The 17,962-nt window shown below is 42.4% G+C and overlaps 1 protein-coding gene and 1 long non-coding RNA gene across 15 annotated transcripts in view; one reads left to right on the forward strand and one right to left on the reverse strand.

Annotated features, from left to right (window-relative positions):
- Positions 1-4,594: 4,594 nt before the first annotated feature.
- On the reverse strand, positions 4,595-7,882 carry LOC111931255 (uncharacterized). Of its 2 annotated transcripts, none has more exons than XR_015290324.1 (4): positions 7,692-7,882; positions 7,183-7,370; positions 6,757-6,859; positions 4,595-6,455 (listed from the first exon to the last, which is right to left on the reverse strand). It is a non-coding gene; the product is annotated as an uncharacterized LOC111931255 (long non-coding RNA). The 2 variants fall into 2 exon arrangements; XR_015290323.1 differs by lacking the exon at positions 7,692-7,882 and adding an exon at positions 7,467-7,608.
- The window catches only part of BTRC (beta-transducin repeat containing E3 ubiquitin protein ligase), a 121,281-nt gene continuing 110,934 nt past the window's right edge, over positions 7,616-17,962 (forward strand). For 3 of the 13 annotated variants that reach the window (XR_015290322.1, XM_086901448.1, XM_086901444.1), the window contains exon 1: positions 7,751-7,912. Coding sequence is in view for 9 of the 13 variants with exons in the window: in XM_086901448.1 (XP_086757574.1) it covers positions 7,865-7,912 (48 nt within the window). In the remaining 4 variants the exon portion in view is untranslated. Of the gene's footprint in view, positions 7,913-17,962 lie in introns of all 13 variants that reach the window. The other 10 variants (XM_086901440.1, XM_086901441.1, XR_015290321.1 and 7 more) reach the window with 7 other exon arrangements.

Raw genomic sequence — 17,962 nt, forward strand, 5'->3', positions numbered from 1 at the left:
GGAAATGTGCCTTTGTGGTTGAAAAAGGAGCTGAGTGCCAAAAGTCTGATTCCCTCCTAGAAAAGCCCCTCCTTCAAGATCCTCTCCTGCACCACACTGAGTTGAAAGAGGCATCAAGTATTCTCCCGGCAGACGAAGGTAAATGGGGACTCAGACATTTGTTTTGCCTTGAATTCAGCTGATCGCTCTGCTGAAGGATTCAAAATTAAAGAACAATAAATAATTTATTACTTTATTTACTTTAATTCAATAAATTGCTTCCCCACAAATTAAGATATATTGCTTCAAATTAAATGTTTCATTAAATCTGAGATTAAACTTTTGCGGGCTGGGGAAAGTAAGACTTTTTAATTTGGCTGAAAACATGAAAACGGCTGTTTCCCATTGCTTTAATTGCAAACTCTAGAACCAAAGTGACACAAATTTTACAAAGCGTAGTTGTGCTGGTTTGGTCTCTGCTCCCACTCCTCTGGGAGATCACTAGGTTTCTCTTTCTCACTTTATCACATGGCTGCAGACTTTCAGCAGCAAATCCAAATGGAGCACATCTCTAATCCCAACCAAATTTACACAAATGTCCTCTAGCTGAAGCACTTTGTGTCTTTTAGACTTTGCAGGGTCTTGTTTCTACATAATCTTGCTTTATGGGTGAAATTGTCATAGTGGCTGGCTGTGCTCCACCCATGCCCTGTGCTCTTTGTTTCAAATACATGTAAGCCAAATATATATTTATAAGTTAAATAAATATATTATTACATACATATATATGTAAGTTTCTTTTGGTTGATGTCCTGTGCTGGGACTTGAAGGTGGGATTTCAGCCATACACCGTCTCCCAGTCTCCAAATATGTTCACCTCTAATGAACATGAGATAAAACCTCATGTCTCTGATTTCTGGTGGTTTTCTACATGCAGAGCTCTTCTACACATTTTCATTAGTATGATGGCCTAGCCATAGAGGTGAATGGGACAGGCAGACTTACGAATGTGGAAATCTATGCAGACTGAAATGAAGGCGTTTGCTAGTTTCCTGGGCAGTGATCCTCTCAGTAGTGCACCTAGTATGATGGAATCTGCTACAGAGTGGGATCTCTGGGGCCAGTCTGGCTGCTGGATGTTAGAAACAGCTTTTGTAATTTATTAGAGACTGCTGGAGGGACTTACAGACAGTTCAGCACATGCCTCCATAGGTACTCATGGACCTGTGCACCAATACAGCCACTGCAGAGCACCTCAATGCTCTGTGACAAAGTCTGTGCTGCTCAATTTAGGAACAACCTGCATAAACACTGCTTCAGGAGCAAATAATTGCTAAAGGGCTTCTATTTTTTCCCCTCAGACTCTGCAAGCAGATGAACTGTAGGTGCTGGAGGAATTCCCCCTCGCTTGTGTAATCCCTGGTTCAAATGACCGAAAAGCTCAAAGTAGTAGCTTGTGACTCCTGGGTGCCCTCTTCACCCATGGCTACAGGCTCACAGCTCTGGGTCCTTCATTGTAATAGTATCTGTTGCAGGTGTGCAAAACTGGGACCATGACTGTCTTTCACAGGAAGGTTAGAGCAGCAAAAGGAGTGCCTGAGATACTGGGTGATGGAGGAAGAAGGTCTCGTGATGCCTACTCTGGGCTGCACTGAAGAGGATTGGGCAGATACCTATGTGCATCATTTCCTAGAGCGAAATCTTTGTGAGGGCCTTTTTGCTTTCAAGAGAGGTGTCCCTCTTGGGAGTATTTTCAAGGGCTGGGAAAATCTCCTTTTCTGAGTTCTCCTTCAGGCACCAAATGGCAGGAAAATGCCCCATGAGGAATGGATGCACATGAATGAGTGGGTTAACTCTGCAGGCAGGATTCCAAACTCCTCCTCTGAGCAGTGAATGATGCTGTAGAAGAATAACGTCGAAGAACTGCATGTCTGTCAGCACCTGGAACCCAGGTCACTCTTGGACTCATTGGGTCCATGGAAGAGGGCAATTGCCTTGGGATCTGAGAATTATAATGTGCCTCTGTGATATGGGGAAAGGCACAGTCACTGCAGCAAGTAGGCTTTTGCCAGGAAAATTCTCTTATGTACTTACTATGTAAGTCAAGAGTATTTACAGGAGAGCTTGCTGCCTGTAACTTAAAGCTTTAGCGAAACAAATTGGAATTGCCTTCTGGAGGCCATTGTTATAAATTACAGCCCCAACATCTGTCCACATCTGCAGTGTCTAGACAACCCGTCTCGGCTAGAAGAGTGAGCATGGGGGGTGCTGTGATCACAGTGGGGAGGGGAAGCAATGCTGGGGCTTGTGCCAAGCACCCTGGCTCATGCTGCCCCTCTGCTTTTGAGCATCATGCTCAAAGCAGGATCCAGCCCAGCCAGGAGGGACTTCAGGGGCATTCAGGGTAGGAGGAGAAACATCTGCCTTCCTCCGTTACAGATTGATGCCAGCAACAAATTTGGCCCTTGGAAGTCTTGACTGCTGTTGTCTCATTTATTGCATGTTGAAGGATGTGAGAGAAGGCAGTGCCTTCAGCCAGGCTTGTTCCTGGTTTTCCTTGGCCCCTGTGCAGCATGCGCGATACAGAGGCCAGGCCCGTCAGCTGAACGATTGCATTTTTTTTACAGTTCCTAGCGCAAACCTTCTCATTTATATGTAAAGTAGCCATTAGTCATAGCTCTGTTCCCTCACACTGCCTGATGTACAATCACATTTTGCAGTGGATGAATCTTTCCACACAGCTGCTCTGCTATGAATAATCCGTTGCTGGGCCCATAAATCAGAAAAAAATCATGCACCTCCTTTGCCTGATCCTTACACAAAGTCATATATTTTACATGAGGACAAACTAAATATTCATGAGGCTTTAAAAGGCTGTTCTGACTACAAGGTACTTGTTGGGGTTGTTTTTGTTCTGCCAGGTCAGGTTTGCTGGTTTGGGTTTGTTTTTTGTCCTCCTAAGAAGAAATCTTTCTTTCCTCTTTGCCACCCTTCAGGCAGCAGCACTGAGCTCCCAGCAATGCTCCTCTGGACTCGTGTTTGCCGAAGGACTGATGAATTTGTCATTGCTGCTGTGTCAAGGACAGGCTGATGGAAGGTGTTGCAAACACCATACGACACATCCCAGGGGAGGTAGCAAGGCCTCAGAGAGTGAAGGAGCTGCTTTAAGGGTAAAGAGGAAATTCCACATCTGTGCTGGGGGCTCCTGTCTGGCTGGGAGTCAGGGTGCGTGTTTCTGTATGTGCATCAGCCTGGTGCTCCACATTGGGGCCTCTGGCAAGACATGGAGACTAGGAAGGCTGTTGAACTGGCGGTATAGTACCTGTTCAAGAATGTTGTCACCCTGATTTATTTTAATCCATACTGTAAACAAAGCACCTACAGAGTCAATAGAGAGGACTGAGACCAAGGCTTCAGCATCTTCTGCTTCCCAGTGGCCAAGTGAATCTGGTGGGGGAGCAGCATCATGCAGCCACCATGGTAAGATGGGAAACTGGGAAGTGAGCTCAGGTTTCATCTGCTCAGCATCTGCCCTGCCCAAGACACTCTGCCTTGGCCATCCAGAGTCAGTGATGATGCTATTAGTGCAGGGAGAGCTCTCAACCCCCAGGAGGGTCACCAGATCCTAACAAGTGTGAAGACAAGAGGCTTTCCACCTTCTATTTGCTGAATTAGCAGCTCCCAATAACTGAGAGGGACCAATCTCATCCTTCCCTGCCCTGGTCCCATCTGCCCTTACAGTAGTTTTGCCATTTGTGTGGTCACAAGAAAAAGCCAGTTAGACTTGCCAGGAAAGTGTTTAACTTATATTTCCTGAGTATAATTTTCCTGACACTACAGTGAACTAAAACAGCTCACTGTGCTAGCAAACAGGTTTTGGAACCAGCAGAAGGTGAGAAGAGGAAACATGTGGCTGTCAGAGTCAGGAGAGAGGATTCAGCTCCCCTTTTCAGCAGCACAAGGGATACAATCAGCTCAACCTGTAAATGTTAATCTACAGCTTACACTGCTGTGGTTTCTCTGCAGACAAGCCTTCTTCTCTGGTCATCCCCTCCATATGTGCAGCCTTGCACGTATCTTCTTATACCAGGTAATGAGTATCTGATCAGTGAACATAATTCATACTGTGTGGTTTTGGACTCTCTCCCTTTGCTCTTTCATGACTGAGTAGCCCTTTGTCCTAAAAAAGCCCTTTGCCCACTGGCTGCAGGGAGCCATTCTGCCTTCAGTTTCCCCAGGCCACTGCACACAGCCTTTAGCTGAGAAGCCAGAGTCCTGTGTGAAACATGCCACTGTCAGGGATAAGCTGGGCTGGAGAGGCTGAGCTGAACCACTGGGATGTTTCTGGGTGCAGGGCTCCCTGTCACCTTCTCACAAGCTCTTATGCTATCAGAGATCGCCTGTGTGCTCATCACTGTGAAACACAGCCCCAGTAGCAGCTGCTGCCACTGCTGCCGCCAAGTTCTTGCAGGACAAAGGGAACAACAAAAGATTCTTCCACCAGTGAAATCCCTTCTTCCCTTCCTTTTTGCTCCAACTTGGAAAGAATGAAGCCAAGGCACTGCCAAAGTAGATGAAAACAAGGCCAAACACACACAGATGGTGACTCCACAAATTTAATTTAAAATCATCCTTTATTATTCAAAATATAAAAATTCAGGCAATAATGCCCAAAGGAACTGCACTGATTAAAGTTTTCTAATGTTTCATGGCCAAATCTTTCTGCTTCCACCATGGGTCACTGGGACAAGAAGAGAAACCCCTCTGCAGTGCAGAGAAAGGTAGGGCTGTACCTGTGGTAGATCACTTAACCACTTACTTACTGACCCAACCAGCTTCACTTGAAGCAAAGCACCAGCTGTTCCTTACCCAATTAATGACTGCCACAGCAAATTAACATGGCTTTACACCAGGCGTGGATGTGGTCCGCAGAGTCCAGAATGCACAGAGCAATATGCTATTGCAAAAATAATCACAGTAATATCTTTACTGTTAGGTAGCATCCTTCATCTGGAAGGATGGTGAGGTCCCTGAGCACTATATGGGCTCATTTCATGCAACGTGCTCTGCAGTGAGGGGGTGGAGGGCAGGGAGGAGGGTATGGTTGCTGTTTCAAGGAAAAGTAAAGAGGAATTGGTCAGGGCGGCTCTAGTGTGGCAGAGATAGCAGTGACTAGACATGTTCAATTCCTGCAATTCAAACAAGCAATGGTTTGTTTGGTTATAAATCTGTTGAGTGTGCCTTCTCCCTGCCTTATGCACCACAGACCTCTCCAATGTCTCTTCACCTGCTATGTGATGTGACACCTTGATGGTGTCACAGCTTGGTGCGCTGACCATTCTCTCCTCTGGCCACAGAGGACATAGAAAGCTGGAAGGTGCACAGCTGGCCATTCAGCTGCAGGGAGCATCCCACAGTGGGAAGAGACACAAGGTCAGGCTGCAGATGCAGAGATCCAGGTGAGATTCCCACAACAAGGTGTTAATTCATGTTCAGTCCTGCTGGGCCAAGTGCTGCTTCTCAGAGTCCTTCCTCAGTCACTCTGTGCTAAGGTTGAGGCTCTTGCCCTGTCCCTCTGCAGTGGTTCTGCTTTGTGGGGTCCCGATGGCAGTGTGGCAGAATAACCAAGCCCTGACCTACCACCAAGTTTAAGTCCAGCCCCTAAACACTCATTAGTTTTGGCTCCACATAGTTCAGGGACATAATCCCCTGTAAGTTACAGTCCAGACAGATCAATCAGCCTGGAGGGCTTTGGGACACTGGTGTCTAATGCTGAAGCATTACACTTTCCAATTTTCCAACAATTAGGCGGCCATCAGATATTATTGACAAATAAACCATGCAATCAAAGCCCTGAGCCTGCCACACTGCTACCAGGAGGATCCATTTACATCCCAAGTCAGTTGCAGGATGCCTGGAGGGAGGAGACACAGGAGAGTCCTGCCTCAAGCACCAGCAGCCCCTGGTTGCCTTCAGTGCTGTTACAGGAGCCCTCCCTTTGTAATTATAGGACTCCCTCATTATAATTACTGTTATTTATATAATCGTGGTGAGTGTTTTCAGTGCTGTCAGCAGTCTGGAAAGTGCCCAGCCCCACTAGAGCCAAGCATTTCAGGCATTTCAGTGCTAAGAGTCTGGGCTTAAAGTACAACGGCCAAGAGCATGGAAGCTTCTTATCCTGGTGACATGGAAGCTTTATTCGTGAGATTTCTATGCCCTGGGATTTGTAGAGGGAAAACATCAGGGTATCTCTTCCTCCTTCTCTTAGACCACTGCTCTGGGAGCATAGATCATGCCAGCATCACACCCTGCAAAGGCTGACATTCCCCGTCACCTCTGCTGGGTCACTGGCTGCAGCAGACACTCCTGGCGCTGGCTCATGAGGCACCACCTAGTCACATGTCCCTGGGAGGAATCCAGTAATGGGCACATCCTCTGCATCCTCTGTTTTCTCTCTGATCATCTTGTCTGAAAATCTGGAGGAGATGGAGTGTTTAGAGAAAATGAGGGAAGGGACTGGTACTCAGGAGATACTGGTTTTGTGCCTGTGTCAAAGACAGGAATGAAAACAATGGGTTTGAGCTACATATGGGTAAGCAAGTGCTGATGTTTGTTGCTGGCTTCTCTGCATTTAAACAGGAAGAAATTCAGAATATTTCACTCAAAATGCAGAGCAAATTATGTAAATGCAGCAAGGAAAAGAATCTGAATGTTTTACTAGATGACAGACTGGCTAGAAATCAGTGTTGTGTTTGCTATAGAGAAGTAGAAACTTACCGGGGTCTTATAATTGGTATCAAAACCACAGGAAGCAATTCCTCTCTGCTGCTCCATACGATGTGGATTCAGTTTTTTGGGCAATGTGAAAAATGTAGAAAAACTGGAAAGAGATGAGGCAAATGTAATAAACAAGAGGATTAGAAGCAATGGCTTCCACGTGAGTTGGTCATATAGGGTGTGCAACAGAGAAACAGAGGGGATATGGTAAATATTCTCCTCTCTATGTGCAGCTGGTAGTCAAGGAATGCTGATCATCTATTTTTTTCTCTTTGCTGCTCAGTATAGCAAAGAAAACTTGGTCCAATTTTCAGGGAAAATTGATCTAGAAACATTATTAGAAAAAGGGCACCAAAACACCACGGGAGGCTTTTTATGTACAGGATGGCTTCAAACAAACATCTCTCAAGAATGATGTCAGCCTACTTGATCCACTCCAGCGATGCAAATTTTCCTGTTTCACGTCCCCCGTGGACCTTCGGTCTGGTGACTTTTCAGCAGACATTTTTGGCACGCAGTGCACGGAGCTCTGTTTAGGTTTGGCAGCAATGATCGACTGGAACGCCGGCAGTGCGCGAGCACGGAGAGCAGCCAGAGCAAAGCGTGGGACCCTCCTACGGGGCATGTGAGAGCGCCGGGCTGTGACTCAGGAGCCAGCCGTACCTTCCACCCCAGGGAAGGTCTGGAGCTGGAAACTGCCCGCTCGGCACCTGCAGGACGAGCGCCTCCTCATCTCCCTCCCTCGCTCGCTCGCTCGCTCGCTCAGAGCGGCCGTGTCCGTCACCCCCGGCCCGCACCTCGCACCGCCACGGCCCCAGATTACTACAACCCCCGTCGGCCCCTGCACCGCACAAAACGCATGCGCCAGCCGGCTCCCAGCGTGCCCCCAAATCCGGAACCTGCCGGGATTTGTAGTTTTATTGTGCAGGTAGGACCTTTGCCAGGGACGCGGCCGGGGACTCCATTTCCCGTGGGCCTGCGGAGCGGCGCATGCGCCGTGCAGGCAGCGGGGCGAGGTGGGGGGGCGCGGGGCAGCGCAGGTTCCCGTCTGCACTGGCTGCGGCCTTCACTGAGCGGGGGGGCGGCCCCGGCCCGGCCCCGCAGGACGATGGACCCGGCCGAGGCCGTCCTGCAGGAGAAGGCGCTCAAGTTCATGGTGAGGGGCCGCGGGGGTTGGGGGAGGCGGCGGGGGAGGGTGGCTGCCTCTGTCGATGGAGGGGCGAGATGGAGCGGGGGGCAGTGGGGAAGGGGACCCGGGCCTCGGGGCTGGGCCGGGCCGGAGGGCGCTGGGCTGGCGGGCGGGGGAAGGTGGTGAGCGGGACCCGGGGAGAGGAGGCGTCCTGCCTACGGGGAGGGCAGTGAGCAGGGTCCCCAGATCCGGGCAAAAGGAGAATTGGGAGGAGGGGGAGGGGGCTGCAGGTGCCACCTGGGAGTGGGAGAAGTTTAACTGGAGTGAGGCAGGAACTGGCAGAGGGCCCCACAGGCACCGGCAGGCTTTGCGCATGTAATTCTTGGGTTTCTTTCTTTATTTCTGCACCTTAGAATATCCCTCTGTCATTTTGTTTTTCCTCCCATTCTACTTTGAGATCTCTAAATACTGGCAATTGAGTGTTTCACCTGCTGCTGCAGCAGTGTATCAGTGATAGTGACTGCGGGGAGCTCGTACATTGTTTAGGCTTTGAGTTGGCCTTTGGTATGGAAACCAGTACATGCATCCAAGGTGCTCTTCAAATATGGCTAATTTCCATAGATTTGAGGCATTGTCTACTTAAACTGTAGATTAATTCTTTTTTTCGTCCTTTGTTGATATTTCTAAGGGTTTTGGCTAGAAACTTAAAATTTAGAAATGAAAACAAGGTGTTGCCAACTAAACTGAATGTAAATTTCAGGTGCCCCAAACTGTTCTTTCCCTAAGGGTATAATTTAAATGACTGGCAACACTTGCTAAAAGTTTATTTTGGATTAGTGCTTCTAGTGGCACAGAATTAAACTTGAGTTCATCACGAAGAAGGAATTCTATTAGATCTTCAGAACATATGCCCAAAATGAAATTGAGGAAACTCTAGTTGCAGATTTTAATTTCTAATTGAGCTTCAGAACACTTGTTTGGCTTTTGTTTTTTAATCAGGACGAATTTGTTTCTTTCATGAGACTTTTTCACCCATTTGCTAGTAGTCTCCAAGTTTGGCAGGTTTATAGAGTCTCAGCTAGGCAAAGTGGAAAAATGCTATGGACACCTAAATATGCAAGGTAGCAATTAGTAATAATGAATGGCCCTCTTTGGTGTGGGATTGGCCAAAGGAGTGTCACAGATCCTGCCACACTTGTGTTTGGCCAAGCTTGCTAATTACAACCTGCCTTTAGATAGTGAGTTTCACATCCCAAGAAGTTTCTGCTGAAACATTATTGTCTGCTGCCAGACAGCATCGTGAACGTGCTACACTGACTTCTCATACATTACTTTTTTCACCCTTTGTGCCAAGATCCTCATTCAAGGGCTTAGTCCAGGTGGTCTGAGATCATCTGTAACACTGGGCCTGGAGGCTGAGGGAATCCCTGTCCATTCTGCAGCTGGCAGTGTCCCACTCAAACAATAGACTCCCTGACACTGGGGAGAGTCATAAATGAAATGAAGCTGCTCTTCTGGGATATGCATCTGTTAAGAACACCTGATAAAGGGAAGAATTATCAAGAGAGACTGCACTGATAGCTGAAAGCTAACCCATGTTCTTTCATGTTTTATTAAAGTACCTTTTGTATGCAAAATGCTGGTAAAACATGCAGTGCAAGATTTAGCTTCCCTCTGTCCATTCTGAACTTTTTAGAGTATTTTTGCGTACAGGTTGAGAGTAGAGGAAGCAAAGGTCTTGTTAAGCACATCTCAGGCTTTTGCTTTAGGGTGCATTGGTCCAGAATGTGACTCTTTAATTCTGCTGATGGAGTAAAGTGTTTGTCAGGCTTGATGGGGTCTTCTGGAAGGGCTGCACAGGTAGATACATCAGGATACATGAGGAATAAGTTGCAGGTATCATCTTGGCCCTCCTAGGAAATGTCTTTTCTCTGCCTTGTAGCACTCAGACAGTGCTTGGGCACTGCAGTAATGGCACTGGTACAGTTATCCACACAGAGGTAGCAGAACAGCTCGTGCATCCTCTCAGCTTATGCTGAATCATTCACAGTGGATTACCTTGTCCATCTTAGTGTGTGGTGTGCTTCATTTGCATCTTCCTTATTAGGTGGCTCACAGTTTGGCTTGAAGGGTGGGCTTTGCTATTAATTATTGATTTTTCCTGAGAGTTTCCCAAGGAGCATTGTAGGTAAATAATCAAATACATTTTGGAGGTATGAGGCCTATTAGCAAAGGTAGGAGAGACAGTTTTGGTTTTGAAATGTGTTTGGAGTAGGTTTCATTTCATATTGAAAAGCAACCCTCTAGGTGGTAGTTTGTTTATGCTTCTCTAGAAAATAATATTTTTTTCCACTTAAAAATGTCAGTACTTAATTTTTGACATTAACTTTGAGCAGCTCTCTTGAATCACCAGGTGTGAAGGAAGATGGACCTGGTGATTTGATTTTCATTTTAATGTCCAACTCTAACAGAAAAGTGTCATGGGAAAGACTCATCCAGTGCTAATATTTTGAATGAAATTATTTTCATTGTTTGCATCTATATTTGATGCTTTGAAAGACAAACAGTACTCTGTTGTTTTTCTGTATGCTCATGTTTGTGTAACTTTTTGATGGGAGTAGAAGGCATCTGCCTTCTCACTGGCTGCTGTTGGCTGGATTGCTTGCCAGTGAGGCAGTATTGCATTTAACTGATATCTGCTACTAATTTCCTGGTTATCTGTGGTCAGGTACAATATGTATAATCTAATATTTAAGGTTTAAGTGATTTATTTAATTTAATTTGCTTACTCAATTTACCTCTTTGTCTTAATAAGACCTAATTTATTCCTGATAATAAATTGCTGTGTATTAACACTACACAGTACTAAGCAACTGCTCACAAAACTATTTTCACTGGTGAATGCATGTCTTGTATCATGTATTCTGCACATCATCTTTCAAAAGTTTGGTGGGGTTTTTTTGTTGTTGTTTTTTTAAATGAAAGATGATTCATAGATTTAAAATACAATCTTTTAAATTAAATAGTCCAGTGTTCTGCAGCTGCAGCAAGGATTTCACCAGAGTGGAACCTTCATTCACTTCAGCCTGTTTTCTTTTTTGTATGGTCCTACTGATAAAAGTACACTCTTTATAAAGTACAGTGTATAAGAGACTGATGCACCAGCTACAGAGAGAGGTGACTGTGCCCATTAACCTAAAAAAATGCGCACAAAAGTCCCACCCAAAACCCCCTGCCATAGAGAGCTCTGCCTTTATGCATTCAGGAATATGGGATTTCCATAGTCACATAGTGATTTACCCAAGATCAAGAAATTGAGGTGCTCAGTAAGTAACTTTCAAGTTCAAATAAGTGTTTGAAACTGTAGATACAGTATTTAAAGTATGAGTGTGATAGGCTCAACTGAGACTTTCATTAAATGTCATATAAAGTAAACTACATAAGCCTGCATAGAATAGTAGATATTTTTTCAAAGTAGCTTCAAATGGTTCTGTTAAGTATACGAATGTTCTGATGATTATCTTTTTAATTAAAATGAGAAATCTTTGTTTAAAGTGGCATTCTTTTTTACGACCTGTTACAGTCTCTGTAACAATCATTTCTTAAGTCTGAACGTTTTTAATTCCAGGAATCCATTTATATAAAACTATGTTTAGACTTAATTAAGGAATGATTCTTTCAAAGCTTGTAAATAGCCAGGAAAAAAGGGACAGAAAATAAAACTGACATTCACTCTTAACAGAATGATTGTTACAAGGTATGTAATATGCTATAAAAATACAATAAAGCCCTTTTTATAAGAGTTCATATTTTTTGTTCCTCATTTTGAAAGGTATTTAAGAAAAATATCAAAGCTCTATGAAGCAACATCTGTTTTCTTGAATGGACTAGTGACAACTTCAGTTGTGTTTAATTAGCAGTGCTTGGAACAGTACCTGACCAGTTTGGGGTCCCATCTAGGGCCATTTGAGAGGCAAAAACTTGATACTTAAGAGCTTCACTTTCTCAGTTTTTATAAATTAATTAATTTGAATAATAATTTACTTCATTTATAATAATTTACTTCATTTCCTGGCTCATGAGTATGAAGAAGTCAGTCTGAGTGTTCTTTTATTTCTGTTTCACCCCCAAAATACCATTTTCCTTTTGGTTTTGGATAATTGGATTCTAGGAGCTGCTAATGGGTCTTCCAGTTTCATAGCAGAACCAGAGCCTTCTGGCTGTGTTTTAAGATGCATCTGTGAGGGTTATTGTTGTTTTTGTTTTTTGTTTTGTTTTGGGATTTGGGGGTGCTTTTTGTTTGTTTGGGTTTTTTGGTGGTTGGGCTTCTTTTTGGTTGTGGGTTGTTTTATTTTTTAATGAGGGAAAACTCTCAAGTTCATTAATTTTTATATTTGCATGTTTGTAGGAGCTCCCACATAACTGGCAGGTAATACAGTAAAGAATAGTCAGTGTAATTGAAGGCTGGAGGATAATAAAGTTGGATTTTTTTTTCCTGCTGTTTGCATGTATGTTTATATATGGAACAGATGGACAAAGGCTTATACTTTAAAAGAGGCTCTGCTTGCACCAAACCTATGTCATTCTTGGTGTCAATGGGACCAGGATTTTTAAGACCTGTTCTTTTTTAGCTATTTTTAAAAAATCTTTGAAAACCTTGCAGTTTTCCCAGTAACTTATTTGTGTCATGGACATTGTGGTAGAGACACCTGGGTATCCAAAGCAAGGATGTCATCAAAGCAGTAGAATAATTTTGTTAGCTGGGATAGCAGAGCATTGCCTTTTAAATGTGGGGTTGCAAATCCTTCTTGAATATTAAACATTTAAATATGTATATTATAACTATAAATATGCATTTGCCAGTTTTTCCAATGGTACTGAAATAGTATCCTGTTTTTTTTGATATTTGTTGGGACTAGCATATTGTATGGAAAAACATTGATTAATTTTCTTCTACCCCAAACTTCGTGCTGTAGATTTTTCTGCACTTGATGCAGGCCTTTGGTACTTCAGTAACTTTACCCTCACTTCTTTGGTAATGTTTCATTTCAGCCACTTTGCTCCATTAAATGTATGCAATTAGAAAAGCAAATGGCAAATTTGCTATCGCATCACTGAAGTATTTAGTTTGATAGACTTAAAAAGCCAAATTTGTTGCACCATGCTCTCCGCACTGTAATATGTACTATAAACATCAGAGAGAATAGGCTGACCTTAATATTTGCTTCTCAGACTAAATCGCCGCCTTGCAGCAGTTATTTCCCACTGAATAAAAAGTTTAATTTCACGCCCTGATTAGTGCTAGTATGTGCAGGTGGATATTTATTTTATGCAGCTAAACTAATCTGCCTTGGCAAATTATTTGCCAGTCAGCAGAGCTATAATTCCTCATGAGTATTTGGTACTAAATTATCATTCTCATTAGTAAGATAAAGCAGACTGTTCTAACCACGAAGTTTGGTTAGGCAAAGGGCTTCCTAAATAGTCATTGGAAGATACAAGGTGTGTGGTGGCCTCAGCATTCTCAGTATCCTAAAATAGATTGTGACATGTAAAAAGAAAATGCGGATTTCAGAGGAAGAAAATAAAATTATTCCATAGTTGTATATCGTGGTAAGATAGGAATGTGCAGTGTTCAGAGATTACCTTAAGAGGTGCCTAATGAAGAAAAAAAATCAAATGGTCATCTTTGGTTGGCCACTTCAAGTGGAATACTCCAAGTTCTGATGTCTGGGCCATAAATGAGATGAAATATAAAGTTATGTTGTTTCCTTCTTCATTTTCAGTGCTAGCAGCTACTGAGGTAGCAGAAATAATGACTTGAGATGAAGTTAAATGGTTGAGGAGACTTCCTGGTCTGGTCTCATTTAAAATTCACTTCACACTCTAAAAACATTTTCAGTGGGGATCAGATAGTATTTCCTGACATACAGATGTTGGCTGGATATGTCTGTCAAGTGAATGTGTTCATCCATTATTTTGTTTTCTATGGATTTTACTGTGTTGGCAGTTTGTTTGTATTATAAAATGTGTTAATGAAAGATACTTATTTTCCATTAGAAGGAGAGTAATTTATACCTGGAAATTAGGAATTCTCACTAAGTATTGTGTGAAGGGATTCCACTAACTTTTTTTCATTTGTATAGGTTGCTATATATTCTTGTCATATTAATTTTCTCAGTGATTACTGCAGCAGTATTTATGGTCACATTTAAGACCAGCAAAACCAGCAAGCTGAGCAACTTGATTTTTTTTGTAGAAAAATTTTCATGCTAAATTAATCAATGCAGATGGAATAGGCTGTTTTCTCACTTCCTTGTCTGTTTATATTGTGTCATCTTAAACTCCATGCGTGCTGGTGAGATTTGTGTAATATTTAACTGTCCTCAGTAGCAAGCTTAACTGGTATTTCCAGTACTGAGTATTTTCTTTAGTCTTCCTCATTTCTTCCTTACAATTCAGAGAATGCTCAACTAGGCATATTATTTATACATTTTAAGTGATTTTGCACGGAAGGGCTGAATCCACTGTGTGTTCAGCTGTGGAAACTGAAAATTAATTGTAGAATAGCAGTGTCCAGTGGCTGCAGCTAAAGAGTAAGTGCTCAAAATACAACTAATGAGCAATCAAACATGAAGCTGTTTCCCTGACAGGATACTGATTAGTGATGTGAAAAACTTCTGGATACCACAGAAATGGTTGAAAATAAACATCCTGGGAATTACATTAAATATTTTCTGCTTATTAAACAACAGATCTTCCTAATGCCTTTTTTTCTGAGGTGCTGAGGAAGTCTGGTGTTGGACAAATGCTGCCACTGCTTGCAGAAAGAGAAAGCTGAAGCTCAGAAATTTGCCAGGGGTCATGGACTGGAGGAATTTGTGTAGGGATAGCGTACGCTGTTAATAGAAGGCAGAATACAAAGAAACCAGTTCTTCTAATAGCTACCATTGTGCTTCTGACCATGTTTTGGTTAATTTTACAATTGGCTAGCCACCTGTTAAGATAACCCATTTTATCATTAAACAAAATTAATTTTAAAAATGGCTTGAAACTGTCTGATTTTAATGGGATCTGAATATTCTTAGTTTTAATCTGCCTCATGAGGCTTGTCTTTCTTCTGGGAAGTACATTGTTACATCATTAAAATATCATCCCCTACTGAGAGAGAAATCGGTCCCATTCACTAAATGGCAATGCTGAAACAATGACAAGTATTTCTAAAAACTGCATTAAAATTCATTTTTTTCTCTTTGCTGTGCAAGTTCCATAGTCCCATTAACCAATGGGTGCTCAGCCTATTTGCCGCTGTGTGTGCACAGTCATATTTGTTAGCTGGGATGGCAGAAGGGTTCAGAAGCAGACACGATGACTTACAGTTTTAAATTATTTCATTTTTCCACAATGATTTTGCTTGGAAGCAAATGACTGATCATAATTTTGCACTCTCTAGCTACTTCTAGTCCTCCTCTGTGCTAAAAATTGAGAAACATCTGATTTAATTTTCCTTCCCCCACTGCTAAAACAGGGTCTTGTGCAGTCATTTTGATGAGAGCAACAGAAAGGAGAGAATGAGGAAGAATGGGAAAGCTCAGCAAGGGGTTTTTCTAGTCTTCTTTGAGGAAAGGACAGAAGTGTTTACAGTCTGTGGGCAGGAGCCATGCAGCCTCTTGGCAGAATCCACTGGAGTAACCAGTTTGGACTAGAAGCAGCAAAAAGGCCTAATGCTGGTTTAATTTGCTTCTTCCCGTGGTGAGAAGGGAAAGGTTGCAGGGGCATGCTACGAAGGAATGAAGTTCTTAAGTGCAGTTGTATGTTAGCAAAACAATAGTAAGTGTGTTCTTTTAACTATAGTCTAGATGGAGCTATCTTCTTCAGAAGGACCTGGAGCAAGCCAGATCTGAAGAAGATGGTAGAGAGGGAATTTGGTTAACACCAGCCAGTGCAGAACTCTGGTGTGAATTTTTTTAGCTGGCTTTGTGCCTTACATGGGATTTTTCTGTTTGTAGGAACACACTCTTATGTCCATTTTAGGACATAGTTATTCTTACAGAATGGAGGGGGTTCTTTTCCCCCAGATATAGTGAGATGGATGAAACACTGTTGTGAAAGGTGATGGCAGTCTTTGCTTGGATACTAATCAGGGCTGGACTGTACACTGACTAGAAAAGAGTCTGAATGTTTCCATGGTTGCCCATACAGCAACCAGAACAGTCTCTGGTTGTTTCAGAGAAAAATGGTCTATCATGAAAGTCTGTCATACAATGTAGTCACTCTCCCTCTCTACACACATCGTTTGTAATTTATTGTGAGAGCAATACAGAATGGAGCAGTGTTTATGTGGGAGTTGCTTTTAGTTTATGGATAGTTGGCCTTGAATTCTGTCTATTAGGAAGATGTTGGCGATTCTCCAGGGGGGTTGTTCATTTGGTCTACTCAATGCCCTTCCTTCTTATATGCCAAAACTGTGAGCATGATTGAGAAATGCAGCCAGCTATCATTCATCTCCTGCAAATTAGAACAACAAGAAGGGGGTGTAGTCTCAAGAAACGATGGATCGATCTTGTTTTCGAAGATGAGTCTTAGAAGCATCTCAACAGAAAAAAATTCAAATAATGTTAACAGCCTCTTCAAATGTGACAGGTGTTCCCTTTTTCTAATATATTTTAAAATCTACATTTCCTTTTCTTTTTGTAACTTTTTCCTTTTTATTTTTCCTTCTCTTGACTAGGATGACTCCAGTGAAGTGTATTGCTCTAGTACTTTGTTACAGCTGTTGTTAAAAGCAAGCATAAATACCCTGAAAATTTTTTACTGCTAAGAAAATATTCCTATAATCTCACTGACTTTAAAATAAGAATTTACATGGAGATGATAAAGGGCCCGTCAGTGAGAGGACACGTTGGTGTTGGCTTGGAATAGGTCTTATGTGTTCAAGTCTGATACTGGTAACCAAAGTACTCTCTAAAGCTTTCGCAAACTATTGAAAGCAGTAGCTAAGTGGAATTCTCTTTGCTATGACATTGTAGAGCTATTCCAAATTTGACTACTTTGAAAGTCAGAATCCTAGTTCTTACTTTCTTGCTTAACTCCATTCATGGCTAATTCATTCTCATTTGTTATGCCAGTGTCCTTGAGCATAAACAGCTCTCCTCGTTCCCCTGTGTTCATCTGTAGATATTTGTGGAGAGCAATCATATTCTGCTCTGAGCTGGATCTGGTCAGGCTAAACCAGCATTCTTTAATTCTGCTATAAGACAGGAGGATCATAGTTTTTGATCATCTTAGTAGACCTTTTTAAACAGCTGCAAAATTTCATTAGTCTTCCTGAAACACGAATGACCAGAGCTATACAGAACATTCCAGGAAATATTTTATAGATTCCTTGCACTAAAGCAGTGATCCTAATTCCTCTTTTCTGGGAATTTTTTACTTTATACAGTATCCTATAGTAGTATTTGCCATTTCCTTGGCTCCATCTTATGGGTGAGCCATCATTATCTAATAATAATAATTACTCTAATGAGTAACATATCCCAGGGTCTCTTTTCCTCTTCTCAGGTACTGAGTTCATAATTTAAAATGGAAATAATGTAACTTTGATTTTTATTCATCATGTGTCAGTTCTGTTACCAAATTTCTAAGATGTTTTCTCCTATATATTTATGATGTCTATTTCATTAGCACATTGGTAATTCTTGAGTATTTTAGGTATTAGTGAGAATATTTAACATAATTTCAAGAATAATAATAGATTTCAACAAGGATCATTCTCTTTACAGCTTAGTGGTTCCTTTTTCAAAATTGCCTGTGATGCACTACAGTTTTTAGTTTCTTAGCCTTCTTGTGACTCTGGTATTAATCCTAATCCTCTTAATTTTAACGAGTAACTTCCTACATGTCATCTCAAATGCTTAACTACTTCTAATTTGTCTGGACTTCAGTGATCTTCTTAAAGAAGAAGATTGGGTTAGTCTAGCACTAATTCTCATTTGTTCTAAATTGGGAATAGATTTACTTAGCCTCCCATGGTGACTGTTTCATTTTGGCTATAGTTATCAGTACTCAGTCTCAGTA

Source organism: Cyanistes caeruleus, chromosome 8 (genome assembly GCF_971803275.1).
Source record: "Cyanistes caeruleus chromosome 8, bCyaCae1.hap1.1, whole genome shotgun sequence".
Lineage (NCBI taxonomy): Eukaryota > Metazoa > Chordata > Aves > Passeriformes > Paridae > Cyanistes > Cyanistes caeruleus.